The sequence below is a fragment of the Mesoplodon bidens genome, assembly GCF_964165515.1.
Source record: "Mesoplodon bidens genome assembly, chromosome: 1".
In the NCBI taxonomy this organism is placed as follows: Eukaryota; Metazoa; Chordata; class Mammalia; order Artiodactyla; family Ziphiidae; genus Mesoplodon; species Mesoplodon bidens.
Window position 1 is genome coordinate 220,993,320 of NC_138176.1, and position 19,644 is coordinate 221,012,963.

The 19,644-nt window shown below is 42.9% G+C and overlaps 1 protein-coding gene across 3 annotated transcripts in view; it reads right to left on the bottom strand.

Annotated features, from left to right (window-relative positions):
* The window catches only part of ZNF827 (zinc finger protein 827), a 181,100-nt gene that overhangs the window by 127,786 nt on the left and 33,670 nt on the right, over positions 1-19,644 (bottom strand). For all 3 annotated transcript variants that reach the window (XM_081246985.1, XM_081246986.1, XM_081246987.1), the window contains exons 2-3: positions 15,492-16,517; positions 4,858-5,030 (exon numbers count right to left, since the gene is read on the bottom strand). In XM_081246985.1, the coding sequence (XP_081103111.1) occupies positions 4,858-5,030; positions 15,492-16,517 (1,199 nt within the window). The remainder of the gene's footprint in view (positions 1-4,857; positions 5,031-15,491; positions 16,518-19,644) is intronic.

Below are 19,644 nucleotides of genomic sequence, written 5' to 3' on the forward strand. Positions count from 1 at the left end.
ACCGAGCTGTCTCAGCAAGATGAAACCAGTGTTTCCAAACGTGGTTCTGTCTGCAATGAAAGAATGCAGGCTTTTAAACACAGTTCCAGCCTTGCCTGCACAGTACCTGTAAAAATGGCTAGAAACCTTTTTTTACTTCCTGTCACAATCAAATCTAGTGCTTGAAAAAGTGAGGAAATCATTGCATTGGCCCGAGCGAGGCTTGGAGCTGGCAGGTGCTCGTAACTTGTAACTTCCCCATTCATCTCTGCCAATGTACTTCAGTGCTGACCTGCTCCACCCTGCTATTTCAGGACTGGCCCTCCCTTGAGTAGAAACTGCCAATGGTGGAGATTTGGGCCAAAAGATTTGGGGAGTTGTGTGATTTTGGACAAACGAGTGATTGGAATTCAAAACCCAAGTCAAACCGACCTCTCATCTTTGAGTGGTGATCTAGGCAGGATTTGAATCCAGGTCTAAGGAAGGTTAAAGGTTAAAGATTCCTTAATCCACTGGGCCACCTGGCCCCTCTGTGCGGGCTTCCTTTCCAAGAGTGCAAGTTTTACTACAGCCGTTTATGCATTCTGAGTGCAATCCAAAAGCATTACTCACCAGCCAAAACATACTTTTAAATAATGTTGAGTGACCAACAAAAGCAAAGAAATTAAAAGTTAATGGTGAGATCCTGTCGCTACAGCACCCCACTGTGGCTTTTTGAAAAAAACAACAGAAGAGATTCTGGGTCCCCCAAAGCCTGAATTTCTCCACAGAAGTAACCGTATACACTTAAATTCAGTTACAGCAAAGCCTTGCTCATTAAAAGGTTTCCCCCTGCCACCTCGGGAGGGGCTGGAATGGGGGGACACACACTCTTTGTCACCAGCTGTTAACTGTCTCTGTTCTTTCACAACAAAGGGATTGCACTCTGGAGCGGAGCAATTCATTTACTTTCTCACTCACAGAATCGGGAAGATTCCCCACCCTCTCCTCCGACCAGTTCACACAGGACCAAGCACCTTGGGTGGGGGGGCGCTCAGGTCACAGCCCTAGGGGACCCTGACAGGTGCCAGCCACAGCTCGCCCTGGAACCAGGTGGCAAAGGTCATGAGGCTGAAACCTTCCGGCGTCCCTGGGAGCAGTGTGGTGGGGCAGATTCCATTTCAGGAGTGTCCTGACATCTATTGCCCCGGGAGAGGACAGGAGCTAATCCAAGAACAGAAACTCCAGAAGCAGCTTCTGGGAAAAGGAGAAGGACAGAGCCCAGGTTCTAGAATCAAACAGGGAGCCCTGGATTCAAAAGCGTCCGTGCCCAAGTCCTGTACGTGGTTCCTCTTCCACCCGATACTGGTCTGGCTATATTTAGTGTTAGAAAAATGAGTGACCGTTGAAAAGAAAAACAGTGGATGAAGTGTTGACGGTCACACTTAGAATTTTATTAGAGCCAGACCTTCCCGGAGGGGTGAGAGCTCGCACTGGGCCTTGGAGGGAAGGCTCTCCCCTGCTCTCCCGACAGAAAGGCTCTTTCCGGGGTCATTTGTACTCTCTTTAGCCTGACATCGGCTTAAAAACCCCTCTTGGTCGGCTACCGTCAAGGAACACGTGACTAAAGTGTGTCATTCTTTCCAGGTCACATAGAGACCTGCTTTCTGCTGGTCATCCTTCCCAGAGGGAGCATGTCACCACCCCAAGAGGTGGGAAGTATAAGGGCTGTTGCATCACTGGGTCCGTCTCCTGGTAGCAGCTGGACAAACACGAGGACAACTTCGGGAAACATCTCCACTTCACTGAGGGGACAAGGCAGGCCGGGAGGGGGCTTACCTAGGAGTCAGCTCCTTAGCTGGCAGGCCTGAGACTAGAAAAAGTCGGCGCCCTGACCCTCGCCTACTTCGGCCGTTTCTTCACCCACGTTCCCGATCTCAGACCTCCTCACCTTCCCTGTTCAATTTTAGCTTATGAATTCCGCATTTAATTCCTGTATGCTCGCTCATCCAGGAAAGTTGTAAAAGACTTAATGGAAATCTAAGATAACCCCGAGGAAGCTGGAGGCATTTACAAGCTCCTTCCGCAGCAAGCCATAAAAACATTTGCATGATATATGAAGCAGGAAAGGCAGGCTCTCAGAAAATTGTACAGTGCCGGAGCCCAGTAAGTACTGTAGATGTTGAACGAATAAAGTAGAATCCCATTTTTCCTTAAGTAGCTTTATGTAATCAATAGAGAAGGATACAGATTAGGATGATAATGGTTATTTCTGCGTGATGGGATTAAGGGCCAGTTTCAGATGCTTTTTATCAGTTTTTCTAAATTCTCAACACTAAAGCTATGTCATGAAGAGAGAAAAGCAATAAAATTTAGAGTAATTCTTTCATGCCATGTCATCGATTTATTTCTAAATGTAAATATATGGCTTTTGGATAATAATGACTACAGTAGCTGCATTTATTGAGTGTTTCTCCATGCTGGGCATCATATTAAGTGCTTTATATCCGTTATCTCATTTAACCCTTATAACAAGTCCGTGAGATAGATCGTATGATTATTATCTCCACGAGCGGAAACGGAGCCTTGGAGAGGTTAAATGATTCACCCAAAGCTCCACAGCTACTGAAAGTCATGGAACCGAGATTCTAACTGAGGTTTTTTTTTTTTTTTTACCACGCAGTTTGAGATCTTAATCTATAGGCTATACTGCCCCTACTTCTGAGGTAGGACTTGTTTTAGAAAATCTATCCATCTTGTAGCCTCTGGTGCACAGAGCAAAGAATATTTATTCCTAAGGCCACAGCTATTGTATTTCTCTGTAGACTATGTTTTCAAAATCTACCAAAATGAAAGTATGCCTCATCAAAATTAAATCATGAATTCTTTGACCAAAGCAAAAAACCCGGGCCCATAAGTGAGGTGGAGAACAGAAAAGAAAGCGGACACCATCTGATGAAATTAAACTTGCATAAGCCCCTCTCACACGCCCCTCCTCAAAAGCTCAACAGGTTAGGACACCATGAGTTTGAATAAAGTAGTCATTTCACACCACTGCTTTATTGTACTGGTTATTGATTTGTTCTGAAAGCATTCTGAGACCCCACGGCCCACAGAGCCCTGGCTGCTCTCATCTGCAATGCTGTCATGGACGACGGTCTGTATCATCAAGGAACCCAACTCATCTCCCTGTAGTTTCAGGGTCAGTAGTTCCTGCTATTGAAAACCCAGCTTTTTTTTTTTTTCCTATGGGTTTATAAATAGGTTGTTTTAAGTGACCCTGAGCTGAAAACAGGCTTACAAGGTGTCAGGCCAGATGCAAGTTTTCTGCTCACTGAAGCTTTAAATTTGCCAGAACTGATTTCTAAACACAGAGTAGGACACGGTAACAAAAACAAATTTTAGTTTTAAAGGCATTTCTTTGGAAGGCTCATCCTGCTAATGAAATCCACTTTGCAGGTGTAAAATACAAGATTTGACAGAGGATGAGGAGGATGCAAGTAAAACACTGAGTCAGCTCAGTAAAATTCAACCAACCAGAACCCCTGGTTAAATGGATTCTGAAAATGAAGGGCCTGCTACTCCCTGGAGACAAAGGCAAATGGTAGAAAACAAATTATATCATGGCTTTAATTTCTTTTTTTAATTTTCCAAGCAATTTCCTAAAGTCAGTAGAGGTTCTGTCTGATCATACATTTTTAGATCAACAATTCTAAACAGTGATTACTGATCTATTCAGAAGGATAAGACTGCAATATTTTGAAAAAAGCAAATAACTCAATTATGCACACATGTTCTACTTCTTATGGCAGGAAAGTAAACACTTTATAAATAATGTCAACGGTGAGACAATATTGCAAACATCAGTGAATATGATGGTTATTATTATTAAGGCGTTCAACAATAGCTATTGAAATTAAATAACCACCATTGAACATTTCTGTGTCAGATACTTTGCTAATACCTCCTTAAATATTAATGATATCCCTTCCAGGCGAACATAATCATTCCCATTTAACAGATGAGAAAATTAAGTCTAAAGACTCATTTGCTCACCACTTAGCTAGTAAGTTATACAATAAGATTTAAAGGCAAGCCTGTCAAATTCAGAAGCCATGCTTTTTTGATCTCTTGGGTTTCCTCTTTGCATTCCTTAGCATTAATAGGGTCTGCTAAAAAGACTGCTAGATGACTAAGTTTCCCCCCAGCTCACATAAGAGTGACACATAGTCTAGTCAATTCCCTATATGCTCATTACAGGCACAAGCCCCCCAGTTGCCCCTATCAGGACACTGAAAACAATGTCTTTAGATGTTTGCTAAGTGTGATCCCGGGAATTATGATGGCTCAAACACTGTCAGCCTCAAGGGGACTCAGTCTTGTCAGGAGTGGCCCTCAAGCCTCCCACAGGGTGAAAGTTAAAGCCCAGGTGTCTTTCAATGTCCTCACGCTCCCTATAAGATGTCTCTGGGCGTGCCTCTGGGTGTGTGAGCTGGACGGCAAAGCAACAGCAGAAGAGGGCATTCCCTCCAGGAAGGGGGGCAGGTCCAGCAGTCCTTCCTGAACCCGTCTTTCCCTGCTTCTTGCTCTTCCCCAACTTTTCCTCCTACTGCCCCAAAACGCATCACCGTGCAAGGCCAGTTAGGCTGTTGCTTCCCAATAGGAAAGGATGGTTCTACACTACGTCTATTACTTGGATACTGAAGCTGCTCTCTGCTCTAAGTTCTGGGTTGTCGAATGGACTTGAAGACGCTTATAATGAAATCCTTTACAAGACCCTTTTCAATGTGCTTCATGTGCATGGCGATCTACCTTTCAACCCTGAGCTCTGGGCATGGATTTGTGCAAGGGCCCTGGCTGTGCCTGCCTCTCCGTGAGGCCCATCCGCAGGTGGCTTACCTTCATGTGGGATTTGAGATTGTCCTTGCGAGCACACCGGAATGGACACAGCGGACACTGATGACTTTTTAAACCTGTGTGAATCACCATGTGCCGCTTCCAGTAACTCTTCCTTTTTATAACCAAACCACATATGGGGCACTGGAAGGGTTTTCCGCTTTCCTCTTCTGAGGCTTGGAAGAAGGAGAAAGACAGGAAAATTAAGGAAAACAAAAAGGCACATTGCGTCCAGCGCTCATTCACATGCACTGCTCTATAAAGAACACTAACAAGGAACTGGGGGGCTTGAGGGGGTTTTTTGTTTGGTTTTGGGGTTTTTTTGGGTTTTGGTTTTTTGGGTTTTGGGGTTCTGTGGGTTTTTTTTCTTGGGGGGGTGTTTGTTTTTGCTTCGTTTTGTTTTGTTTTTTGCCATTCCAAGACTTTATATCCATGAGGAAGCTTTATTACTGCTTTTCTTCAGGTAGAAACCCACGTTCATCTCATTACTTCCATCTGGGTTCCATGTTTTAGAATCTAATCAACCTGACTTGGGAAAGCCATGCTTCCAGAGGCCATCCCACACTTCGGAGGGCATCTGTCCCAGCTCAGCCCAGAGAAGACTGACTTCAGAGCTTTGTTTCCTGAAGGAAACTGCCAGACTCAAGTTCACATCTGAATTCCTGAACTTGGAAAAGGGTAAGAAATAAAGATAAGTCAAATGGGACAGAGAATAACACCACAGTGAAAACCAAACAGCCATCATAAACCTCACAAGCCCAACTCCAGTGGAGACAAATTTCAGGCTCCTCCTGCTGACTTGTTTAGTTTCAGCTTCAGCAGATGATACTGCCAATTTGACCACTGGGGGGTCTTAAGGTCAGGGGTTGTCACGGTCTTGTTTCTGTCCCTCTGGTGGCCACTAAGATGCACTGCCCTCCTCTGCACAGAGACTGGGCCCCACTACTCATGTTGGGAACAGCTACAACCAGGCAGTTGCCAATGCTTCCATTTTTCAGGAAAGCCAACAAACCAACTACTTCTTCCAAGGAAAGCTGAGATCACTCTCTCCTCCACCAGCCCCAAAGGGGAGGTTGTCTCTTGTGACACTGTGTTGCTACACATCTGGTCTATCAACTTACACTGCTCAGGGCCACACTAGCCTCTGCGATTTAGGGATATAGGAAAACGAGTAGAGTTAAGGACTCAGACTGTCTGTTCTTAATCATGAGGGATCAGGAACATTTCCAAACTGATTAAATAAGTTGTATTTAATGAAATAAAATATGAGAAACCATTTTTTAAAATGAACTAGATCTACAGATGCTAATATAGAAACATGTCCAAGATATTAGAGTTAGTGGATAAAGCAAGAATTGGAACTATGTGTCTAGGGAGATTCTATTTTTATTTTCTAAAAAATAGGAATCAATTGCTTCTCAGACCATTAGGTGAAAGGTTGGTAGGGGACTTTCTAAAGGATGAATCAAGCTGACAACACCTAAAACCATTAATCTCAACATCACTAAAAAATGGGACAGACATTGTGTGCCCTCTGATAATCCATCTATGAACTATTCTTACAAAATATTTAATCAAGCTTCTATAGAACTAGTAAATTTACTGGAAACACAGGTTGTTTTTTAGAAATGTTAAACACACCAAGAGGGATGGAATCAGCCAAATTCAGAATGTAGGACATTCTGTAGGACAAATGACCCAGTTTCTTCAACAAGTAACTGGCATTTTAAGAAGGGAAGGGGTTACAGATGACAAGACACTTAAGAGACATATAAAGCAAATGCAAGGTGTGAAGCTTATTTTGCTCCTGATTTGAACAAAGCATTCTAAAAAGACACTTTTGAGATAATTAAGAAAATACTGATTATAGCCCGGGTGTTCCATAATATCATGTAGCAATCGTTGATCCTGTTAAATGTTGTAATAATTATCGAGGCGATTTGTTTTTAAAGTCCTTATATATATGTAAATACTTACAAGCAAATGAATATGAGGTCTGGGATTTGCTTTTAAATACTTGAGCACAAAAAGAAAAAAAAGAGAGGAATAGGAAGAATGGGATGAATAAATGAAACGAAAAAAATGATATCTTATTTCTAAAAAATGGTATTTTATTTGTATGAGAATTGTCTAGAAGTGTACCCAGGAAAACATTAAGCAGTTCATTTTAAAGGACTGTGGTTTAAAGGGAAGGGGTCATGGCGGGAAACTTTTGTTTTCATTGTCTATTCCTCTGTACCATTTGAATTTTTTAATATACACATTACTTTCATAATTTTAAAAGGAAGTATTCCCAAGTGTAAACTTTAAAATAATCATATTATGTATTCATGGAGTCAACAGAATCTCCACATGCAAAGAGTCACTTAAAATGGATGGAATCAGAAGAGTTTTGGAATGAAGTCGGGGCACTCCAAAGATGCCGTTTTTACAGGTGTAAGCAATATTGGTTAGCTCAACCAAGCACCTGGAAAAAGAATCCTCTATCTGAAAATATACCCTTCAAGTCTGGAAATTCTCCCTGTGATGTGTTCCATCACAAGTATTTCCTTTTTTTGATTGGGGGATGGGGTGGGGACTGAGGATTTCCTTTTACTCTAGGAAAAGCACACTTTGCAGAGGCCTATAAACACGCTTTTTATAAACCCACAGCGAGCTTTCCTGCTGCGTCTTGTTGTTGATTGCCTCTGCTGACCTCTCCAGACCTATCCCTAATTCGGCCTCTCATTTTCTATCCTGCATTGTCATTCCCTCCACTCTGATATCCTGATCACAAAGATGACATGTTGAACAACAGATTTGAGAGAAAAGACTGAATCAGGCCCCTAGGTGAGATTAATGTCATAAGCCAGAGGGGGGGAAAATGATGATGCTGTCTACTTGGGGTTGTAAGAACATCAAAGTAGTAAGAAAGAGATGCACAAAGAGCCTTCCACTAATTCCCATCTTCAGGAAGTATTTCCTACCGTCTAAACCCTAAATGGCCTAATTTTACACGATTGTCTGGGAGAGGAGAGAAAAACTGAGATGTCCTCCACTGACCTGAGATTTCCTGACACATCCTAGGAAGGCCATCAAAGGGCATTTACTGACAAGAGGAACACTGCTGGCTTCCCCTAGACAACTTGCTTTGCCTAATGTGATCAATAGGCTTCCTATTTTCTCTGACGCCCTCCCAGCCCCTACCCTAATCACCTATTCGACATGGTAAATGGATCACAGACTACACTACATTGAACCCTGCATATTCATATTTCATATAAACGTATTTTATTTGGGAGCTATGCTTCCTGAGCTTTAATTAATATCAAAATATACATGCAGGGCTTCCCTGGTGGCGCAGTGGTTGAGAGTCTGCCTGCTAATGCAGGGGACATGGGTTCGAACCCTGGTCTGGGAGGATCCCACATGCCGCGGAGCGGCTGGGCCTGTGAGCCACAACTACTGAGCCTGCGTGTCTGGAGCCTGTGCTCCGCAACAAGAGAGGCCGCGACAGTGAGAGGCCCGCGCACCGCGATGAAGAGTGGTCCCCGCTCACCACAACTAGAGAAAGCCTTCGCACAGAAACAAAGACCCAACACAGCCAAAAAAAAATTAATTAATTAATAAACTCTTACCCCCAACATCTTCTTTAAAAAAAAAAAAAATATATATATATATATATATATATATATATATATACATGCATCGTGCACAAATTAGGGTGTCCTTGGATTGACTGGGAAAAAAGAATTCAAATACTCATACTGAAGAGAAACTAACAGCAAGATATGTGGTCAAATAGCTACACTACTGTAATTATTCGACATTTTTAACTGATCGCTGCAGGAAAGGAAGACAGAAGCCAATGATAAAAGTAACCAAACTACAAAGATCGAGTTTAAAAATTGGCCAGTAATTTCCCCTGGTAATATTTGCATTTTTACTTATTTAAAAAATTCATATTTTAGTAGGACGCCCTCCACACGTATACGATGTTGTTAACTACTTTAGAGACAAGGGGGAAGTAAGGATGGACTCTGTTTTTATGCCAAAATAGTTTCAAGGAACTGACAGGTGTAAATTTCATTCAAATTTCGAGCCTAAGGAAACACGACCACTTCCTCAGAATGAACCACACATTCTTGAGGCAACAGGGTTGAAGTGTTCATAAGTTTACCTAGTCTACAACTGTCCGATGAACATCTTCCCCCAGATACAGCACTAGTTAGTGCCACTGCAAACAAAACCAAATTCCACCAAATGCTGCTAGACCTGGTGGGATGGATAGCTGCTCATTTGCTCCCTTGGAGAAAATATTTTCTCTTTATAAGCAACAATAGTATTGGAATAAAAAGCAATACTAAATGTGTGTAAAAGGCCTGTCATGCAGTAAATGGAGGCTATCTGTAGTAGCTATGGTAAGAATAGTAGTGACAAGAAAGTCTTCCCTCCAAAGCAGAATGCTTACCACCACAGCAGATGTAAGGTTTTTTTAATTAATTAATTTATTTATTTATTTTTGGCTGCGCTGGGTTTTTGTTGCTGCGCATGGGCTTTCTCTAGTTGCGGCGAGTGGGGGCTACTCTTTGTTGCAGTGAGCGGGCTTCTCAATGCGATGGCTTCTCTTGTTGCAGAGCATGGGCTCTAGGGCTCACGGGCTTCAGGAGTTGCGGCGCAAGGGCTCAGTAGTTGTGGCTCGCGGGCTCTAGAGCGCAGGCTCAGTAGTTGTGGCGCACGGGCTTAGTTGCTCCGCGGCATGTGGGATCTTCCCAGACCAGGGCTCGAACCTGTGTCCCCTGCATTGGCAGGTGGATTCTTAACCACTGCGCCACCAGGGAAGCCCCCGAGCAGATGTAAATTTAAACAAGTGACATCACATAAGAAATATGTAGCTCAGGGCTTGGCCCAACATGGCAGATTATTCCTGGAGCCAAGAGGAAATTCAGCAGCAACCCACTGTGCTGTTCAGGTAGGTCCAGCTCAGCCTGTGCAGAACTCTGATGGCCAAATTCAGCTCAGCAGGGGAAACAGAAAGATGGAAAAGATGAAAGGAGAAAAGAAGAAGGGAGTGGAGGCAGGAACTGCCTAGGGCAGAGCTGGAAGTCCTTACCTAGTGTCTCTAGCATCCAAAACAATGCTGGGGACCAAGTACAATTCAGTCATTGTGTGTTGGACCATAATGAACTTAAGTGGAAAGGGCTGGGTCAAGAGAGTATCAGAAAATGAAACATGGGCTGGAAATGGAAGAAAAAGGTTCAGGAAGCTGCCAGTAAGTCCCAGCAGAAGTATGTTAACCTGAGAGCAACGCTTTTCACAGAGTATGCCAATACACATCTTGAAAGAATGAGTATATAAACCATGATGATCACATACTTATAGAGATGTTCACATACTCATAGCTCACTTATTTTCAAAATGAATTTTGGAGCAATTAATGTTAAAAATGCATGCATTGTGAGTACCTCATTAATAAAGTGCGATGATATATGTCATCTATTTACAATGGACAGGATCTGTCCAAGGCAGAGAGACAATCTTGCAGAAGGTTTGATAGGGAATTTTAAGAAGCAACATATTTAATTCAAAAACAGAAAAAGTTTTATTTTGAGTTGATAGACAAATAAAGAAAACAAAAGCAAGGAATTTTAAAGCGGGGAACAATCTTGGAGGATAAGTTCTGACCAGTTCAGTGTACAGTTGAGGAAACTGAACTGAGATTTATGCTTATTATGGTCCCTCTGCTCGTTAGTGGAAGGGTGGGGATGACAGCCAATCTCTTCATGCCCGGTTGATGCTCTGCCCTATTGTCTATACATAAAAACTTCATTGGGTTAAAAAAAAAAAATCATGGAGGGTTTTAACTAAATCGCTGTAACTCAAGGTAGGTAATTTTTTAAACAAGTGTAATTGTTTTGTAGGCTTTGAAATCAAACTTTGCCTTGTTATATCCTAAGAGGCAAGATAGTTTGCAAGTGGGTCGTTTCTGCAGACAGACCTTTCCATACACATCGAAGGAGTTTAAGACACCAGGTGGCCCTGGGTGTGTTTAATCCCTGCACCATCCGTCCCCACTCTAGGCCCACTAACCTACTAGTGCGTATCTCCGTAGGATGAGTCATCATCCTTCTTCCTAGCAATATACATGGATTTAACATCTTTCCATGGAATTTCTTGGACATGTCTCTCAACTCCTATTTCAGGGAAACAAAACCTATGTTGGCAGTGGATGTCACTGGGTCTTTCTGCTGTTACTGACATCAAGGTAATCGATGCATATTTTAACAACTGGTAAGCATTCAGTAAAACTAAGAGAGAAGTCTGATATCTTGAAGCAGTCTAAGTTTAAATCACTGGGGAAATATAATGGAGATCGGTGACAGATAGTTCTGAATCTTGATTAAAAAGTGAATTTTCTAAGGAAGTCCCTCTATGCCATCTTCCCCAGATTACGGCTCTAATAAAGATGGACCTAAGGGGAGTATCAGAAGAGGTGACCTGACTTTCTGGACTTTCTCTGATTTTGCAATAATGTTAATACCATCTCATAAACAGGAATAAAGAACAGCAGCCAGAAAACCATATCTATTGACCCAGGAAATATTCTTAGCTCTCAGCTATATGAGACCAGCTTGCTTCTAAGCATATTTAAATTTTACTCAGGAAAATAAGATGCTTTGGAGACCCTCTCTCTCGGAAACTCGCCTAGTGATTTCTTTTAACCAGGAGCCTGGCATCCTGGGCATCTTGTTGGCCTTCTACAAGAGACTTTGTCTTTAAAATAAAAACCATATATTTTGTTCTGAGCTGCAACAGAACAGTAGCTTCAAAGAGAATTGAGTCAATGTGTGACATTTATCTTTAGAGCAAATGGACATGATCTTCTCTCTATCGTGTCCCCTTTCAGAGGAGCAGTGTCACATGTGCTGGGGCGCAGGGTCACATGAAAGAAACCTCCTCCTCCAGTGTCACCTCTCCTTGCAGGGGGAAAGGCTATCGAGTGGTGGACTCTTTAAGGAATTAAATACACCATGACCTGGCAACAACCGAATCCTGTTCAAAAAAGACGAATAAGAGCAGACCTAAAGGACACTTTTTTTTTTTTCATGGTTTGGACTTCCCTTGACCTAAAGAAGGTCAAAGAAATGCTAGTGTCTAAATGACTCAAGACAGGATTGGCTTTTCTAGCACATCTCCCTTTGTAACTCCAGAATCAACTTTATATGCCCTTTGTGCAACATTTTGAGAAACAGCTTTAAAATGTAAAGCCCCACTTGAAATCGGAATGGTGTGTAACTTATTTCTGTGGATTTTTAATTTTTTTTGGTTATTATTTGTTTGTTTAAGTAGTAGGCAACAGAAACCCTTTCCCTGCTGTGAGACGTCAGTCCACCTACCTGTTTTGAATTAAACTAAGATTTCTTTCTAAAGTAAAGGAAAAAAATAATCACGAGAACTGTTTAGAAGCAGGGGTGACAGCTCTCACTGCATTCCCATAATGGTTTTTAGGTAAAGTCAAGTCACATCCAAATCCAGCCCCCAGGTGGCCCTGAAACCAACAGTACCGTGTGGAGAAAGGGAGAGGAGGGGGCAGAGAGAGAAGACCCACCTTCCCTTCCACTCCTCAGATTCAAAAACCAGTGATCCAAGTGACACCAGACAAATTATCTCTCCATGGTACAAAGTAAATAACAAAATCAGATATTCTATCAACGTCTTAACCCATAATCCAGTTAGGATGCTGGGAAACGATGACATTCACTTTAAGTGAAAAGTGCACAGAGGCACCCCCTCTCCTATTTCCAATCCATGCAATAAGGAACAGAACTTGTCCACCAACCTAAATGTCCATCAACTGATGAATGGATAAAGAAGATGTGGTATATATATATATATATATATACACACACACACACACACACACACACACACACACACATACATATATACACACACACACACTATGGAATCTTACTCAGCCATTAAAAAGAATGAAATAATGCCATTGGCAGCAACATGGATGGACCTAGAGATTATCATACTAGGTGAAGAAAGTCAGACAGAAAGACAAATATCATATGATATCGCTTATATGTGGAATCTAACTTATTTACAAAACAAATAGACTCACAGACATAGAAAACAAACTTATGGTTACCAAAGGGTAAAGGAAGGGAGGGATTAATTAGGAGTAAGAGGATTTATAGATACACATCATTATATATAAAATAGATAAACGACAAGGATTTACTGTATAGCACAGGGAATTATATTCAACATCTTGTAATAACCTATAATGGAAAAGAATCTGAAGCTGTACACCTGAAACTAACACAATATGGTAAATCAACTATGGTTTAATAAATAAACGTTTTAAAGAAACAGAACTTGAATTTAGGATGCGCCCACATGGACACACAGGGGATCATTTCAAGGGCCCTCGTGTTTCTCTTTGCACCGATCTTTTCTCTTGCGTGAGTTTTACAAAATGAATGTTTTGTTTTGTTTTGTTTTTTAATACAATCACTCAGTCAATGGAGCCGCTCTGCCAAGTCTTGGACTGTGAACAGAGGCATGTGGAAAACAGGGGACACAGGTCCCTGTCCATCAGCAAAAGGGGTGGCAGAGCCCCATTCTGAGAAGTTCTTTTCCCTCCTCTTTCAGTTGGAACATGTTCATTGATTCAAATATTAAGTGTTTCAGCAACAGAATAAATTCAGTAAAGAAAAAAGAAAAAATCAATTTCATATAGATCTCCATATTCAATTCTGCTGAGAAGCCTGTGGAGGTATGGGCATGGATTAAGGGCATTTAAACCAAAAAGGGAGCACATCTCATCCCTGGAGTGTAGATCCTACAACGAAACAGGCAAACAGTCTATCGCCCACCCTGGAAGCTCGTGACCTCTCTCTCCTCTTCACGTGCATCTAGTCACTTGAGTGAAAAGTTCACACTTCATAACCATTGCTGGTTACACCCAAGACACTTGAAAATGACAAAGCCATTAGAGTCTGCTGTCAGGAGACAGTTTTATCAGTTCCCTCTTTCCAAGCCTTTAGCCACCTAAAGTTTATTACTAATTTTGTGTAAGCTTTTCCTAGTAACTAGTGTCCAGGTGAATTTACAAGAGAAATATCATTAATACAGTTATTTAATAACCAGATGGAGAATACTTATAAAGTGACATTTTACATAGATAGCCATACTTCTCTTTCTGCTGCTACCCCTAAATGAAATTTCTATAAACCAGGAGTGATTTATTCCCTTGCAAAATTACCCCACTCCCTCTGCTTGTCCCCCTTTTCCTAATTTTAGCCATTTTTCTCTTTATTTCCCCAGATGGCGAGTGAGAAGTGAAGAGTAGGGAAATTCAGAATTGATCAACATTCCAGGATTTTCTTGACACTTCAGAAACCCTGGAGTGAGCAGTTTGGATCACTTAAAGAGTCATAAAAGTTCCACATATCCATTTTCCTAGTTCTGTTCTGCTGTTTACACAAGCTTTCAAGTAATTATAATGAGTGCATATAGCTCACTCAGCAATTTAAATGGAAATTTGTCATACATGCATCAAATTGATGTTAGTTGTGATTGTTCAGTCAATTATTTGCCATTCTAAGCCCCTGTCATCAACATGGCTGCAAATAATCAAAAGTTGGCTAGACGCACACAATGGCAGCATTTCTACTGATGAGGACACACATGGCCCACTTCCTGTTCCAGTCTGGCAGGATATCCTCAAGAGACATCCGAAACTCCATATATCCATCTCTGGGACCCTGTATTTACCATGGGCATAATTTAGAAACAAAGCAGTACAAGAAATGATGTTTCCACTGTGAGGACTCAAGTGACTAAGTTTCTCCCTCAGATGAATAACTGTGAATGTCAAGGCTCTATAAAACGGCCACTTCTCCTTTGGAAAGACCGTCTCCACAAGAAAAACCCATGATTCACATTTTCCACATGCACATTCCTTCAGAATCTGATTGGACTGGAATAAAATAAAGCATTTGCAGGAAATGCTTTGATTACATCTGAATGACAATACTCTTTAGAGTTCTTGTGTGACAAGAAATTATGGAAGAACATGATAAGTAAAGGCTTACGTTCCACCAAAAAATTAATATAAATGCTAACATGAATGTATACAGTGTGGTAAATTAGGGCAGAATAGCTACTGATGATACAAAAGTCCATTTGTCATGGAAGCAGTAGGACGGTAAGCTCTCTCTTGTCAACTGTTTCAAAAGCAGTGAGTTTTTCTTCTCCCCTCTGTTCAGGGATGCCATGCACTCCATGACAAAGGTGCTTTGATCGTCCCCTATTAAATATATCTTGTGTGGACCTAGCCTGAACTTGGTAAGAATAAAAGAAAAAAAATCATTTCTATGCAATGGAGGAGTACTGTATGTCTCTAAGATTATTCATTACCTTTCAAAACTAAAGCTATTGGTGAAGTTTTTTGTGTCACACATACATGAAAGAACCCCCTAGGCTACTTACTTCAAGTATTTTGTCATGCTCCTGCTTTTTTATTCCTGCCTCAGATCAGATGGGGAACCCAAGCACAGAAGGCAATGAATTAGACGTTGCAACTGACAGGTAAACAAAAAAAAGACTTATATACAAGATGATGGAAATGAAAGCATCCATACCTGAGTTGGAGGGTTTAGACACTCTTCCCTTAGGAACTGGGAGTAACAATAATTCCAAGGATTGTGGTGGAGGTGGCGGCGGGGTCACTTTGTCTTGCTTCTTCTCTGAAGGCGGTGGCGGGAGAGGGTCCTCAGGCACCAGTGATGATTTCTCAGCCAGAAGGGTCCCGGCAGCCCTTGCAGCGACCTCTTTCAGAAGGGCCGCCGAGGAGGTCATGGAAGCCAGGGAAAGGAAAGAGCTGGCCGGGGGCGGGTGTTCCTGGCCAGGAGTCAAGCTTCTCTCGCTGACTTTCTTGGATAAAGCTGCCAAGGTGGAGCTGGCAGACTGGGAGCTGAAAGGGGAGGAAAAGGACTCAAATCGCATGGTCTCCTCCGTCCTGGTCAGCGATTTGTCCTGCAGAACAGCATTGGCTGCAGCTTTCAGTTTGAGGATGGCTGAATCCGGGGACAAGCCGCAGGTGGTGGTTGAGTTTGGCAACCACTTACCTTGATTCCATATGAAACGGTTACTTGGAGTGTATTGGTCATTCTGTTCCTGCTTCTCAGCCAACTTCCTGGCCAGCACGCTGAGCTGTTGGGCATGGTGGGACGGCGGGGAAAAGGAGAGATTCGAGCCGACGTTGACAGGGGACTCCACCCTGCCGTTGGCCGTGGACGTGGCATCGAGTTTGAGGGAGCCGGCCTCTAGCAGCCGCCTCAAGTTGCTGCTCAAGGGCTTGGTGGAGCCCGCGGGATCGTCATCACACAAAGAAGACACGCCGGGGGAGAGGTGATCTGGACACTGCAGTGGGTCTCGCAGGACCTCACCGTCGAGTGCCACCAGCTCCAGCGTGTGACTGCTGGGGGTCCCGCTTCCCAAGGAGGTGTCGGGGGAAGTGGACTGCTCCTGGATCCGGTCCTCCAGGGACAGCTTATAGTTCTCCTGGACTTCTCCATAGGATGCTTCCGACGGCGTCTCCGAAGAGTTCCCATACCAGTGTTCTCCTTCACTGAGTTCTCCCTCCGCCTCGTCCTGCCTACTAAAATCTGGGGGAATTAAGAAGATCAGGTTTACTCCCAAAGCTAGCACCAAGCAAGCCTGAAGACGCTCACATGGAGTCGTGGACATGCTTCTTCTGCCCCTCCACCCAAGAACCACACGAAAGACGGACACGACTTCAGAGCATGTCAGGGGCTGGGTCAGACCGTCTCAGCCTAAGCCTGAAAGGATGCTGAACAGGCCAAGGTAAAAACACACCCACCTTCTCCATGTGTTCATCATTCTCATAATTATTCCAGGTAAAGGGAAATGGAAACGGAGGAAAGAGAAAAATGGATCCGGTAAAGAAGAAACCGCTGCTTTCAATGATGGGGGAAATGGGAAGAAGCTTGTACCCTGGTGAAAAATCCCAGCATGACATCTTTAGGATTATGTGGGAAATGAAAGAGGCAGACTGGCAGAAGGGGAAACACAGTGTGATGAGACCCAAGGCAGTGGGAAGCCGCTTCTCCACTTGCTAACTATGAGTCACTTAGCTGGCTTGATACAGTAAAATGCAATTAACTTTAAGTTGATCAAATCATGTAAATAAAAACCTGCCTATTAGCTATTACACCAACTTCACATAGTTGCTCTGAAGCCTCCATCGTAATAAACATGTGACCATGTTTTGAAAACAGTCAAGTACTATATAAAAATGAGATCTCATTAGCAAACACTATTCACATTCCTGATTTCTTAAAAGGGACAATCTCTCCCTGATTTCTTAAAGGGACAACGCATGCCGCTTATTTGAGATTCCAACCCCCGACTCGCCTGCCCTCTCAACATGGGTAGTGATTAGTAATTTGTTCCCTCACTCCACCCAGAGTCCCCTTTGGTTCTTTTTCTATCCATTAGTTTATCTGTCCACCCTTACTGCTCTCACTGGCCCCCGGCACCGGTTAGTTGGGACTCTTTGCCATTCCAGGAGCACAAGTGGGCTCCGCCACTTTTCTACCTTTGCTCAAAATATTCCTTTGATCTGGAATGTCTTTCCCCGGAAAACCGGACGGTCCAACTCTGCCCATCCTCCAACAGCCAGCTCAGAGGATTCTTCCTCATGATTCTGCCTAGAACTCTCAGTCAGAATTCATCTCTCTTTCTCATTCATTCACTCACTCATTCAACAAATAATGAGGGAGTGCCTGCTGCACGTTGTTCTAGATTGTTCTAGACTGAACAACGTTGAACTAAACAAAGATCCTGCCTTCTTGGAGCTTACATTCCAGTGGAGAAAGACAGATGTTAAACAAAATGAATAAATGGGTAAATCCTACAGTAAGCCAGAGGGTGATAAGTGTTATGGGAAAAGATACAGACGCAGGATGAGGAGGGTTGGAGGTAAGGGCTAGGTGAGTTGTCACGTTAAATAAGGTAGTTGGGGTGAGGCTTCACGGAGGCGGTGACATTTGAGCAAAGGACTTGAAAGACGCCAGCAGCTGGTCAGGCAGCCCTCTCTGGGAGAGGGGCCCAGGCAGAGGGGGTCACTGTAAACGCCCTGATGTGGGAACTTGCCTGGCATGTGCATGGACCAGCAAGGAAGCCAGTGTGGGGAGAGTGGAGTGAGTGAGTGAGAGTGTCAGAGCAGTAGGAGAGAAAGAGAAATAACAAGAAAGAGAGAGAGAGAGAGAGAGAATGTGTACGTTATAAAGGAGGGAGGCCATGCCTATCAGTAGGACATTGTAAACTACTGAAAGGTTTTTTGCATCTGGTGCAACTGGGAACCACTGGAGGGGGAGGGGCAGGGCAGTGACTTGCTGTGACTCGGGTTTTCAAAGGTTTGTTCTGGCTGCATGTGGAAAAGAGAGCGCAGGTACAAGGTGGGAACAGGGAGGCCAGCTCAAGGTGATCGCAGGTGGGGAGAAGTAGCCGGATGCTGTGCATATTTTGAATGCAGACCCAACATTCCCATTTTTTAAATATTGGTGTTATATGACTCTAAATGAACTGTCTGCTACGGACTTATCTTCTAAAGAATTAGGTGGTGGTGTTCCTTGAAGGCAGGGATTTTCTTATTATGTACAGATCACACATATGCCTAGCACAATGCCTGGTCCCTAGCAGAGTTCCGTGAAGGTTTAGGGATCGAGCCCAAATGCCCCACTGTGCCAAGTTTTGCTGTATAACATGCTGTTTCCTTTCCCAATAGAAATAGCTGCAAGTAGTAATGCACGAACTACAAGCTAATACACTGATCTTCCCCTGCTCTTTAGAGGAGAAATGTCACAAATGACAAATTCTCTTTCACTAAGTTAAAGTTCTGCAACTCTTTCCTGAGATTCCTTATTAAGTTATCAAGAAAATATAAAATATCAAATGGAATTTGCTGGAAAAAAGCAGACAAAATTGAGTTTTCTCTGTTAAGAACAGTCCGGCTCCTTGTGATTTGCCACATTTCCTTCTTCCCATTTGATTTCAACATTTTTCATCTTTCCTGAAATCGGGGGAACCCAGAACTACCCATCTCCCCAACGGATTCTCGTAGGGATGCTTTTACCAAACACCAAGCAGTCAACATCCATTTCAACAATAGGGCTAATTTTATGTTCCTTGGCAAAGCCCCTGTCTTGATTTCTGATTAAATACCTCATCCTTCAGAAAAATCACATGGGAACGATCTTATAAATAGTAAGAGAACTAAAAGATTTAAAAATCACTCCAGTAAGAATAGTTGAATATCTTGTTCAAGGATCTCTCCTTTGATCTTTATTAACACTCACTAAATGAACTAACATAGGAAAACATATGTTTCAAAAGGAAATACTTGTAGATTATGTTTTTGTCAAACTAGAGTAGCTCAAGATAGTCAAGATTGGTCTAGAACTTCGTAGTATGAGGCAATTAACAAGGTACATAAAATCAGGGTTTTGAGAACCACAAAAAATTACAACCACATCCGTGTCCAGTCTTGTCATTTTACTGAGACTATTAAATAAAGGTTACCTGGCTGCATCAAAGGCACACAGCTAACCTACAGATAACACTGGAACCCAAAACCCAAATCTTCTCCACACCTGGCCCAAGGCTCCTTTTGAAAGCCCCTGCCACATGCCCTCTGAATAGCAACTTCTAGAAAGCTCTGAGCAGCTGTCCTCCCACCCCCAGCCAGCTATCCTTCCACCCTCTGGAAAC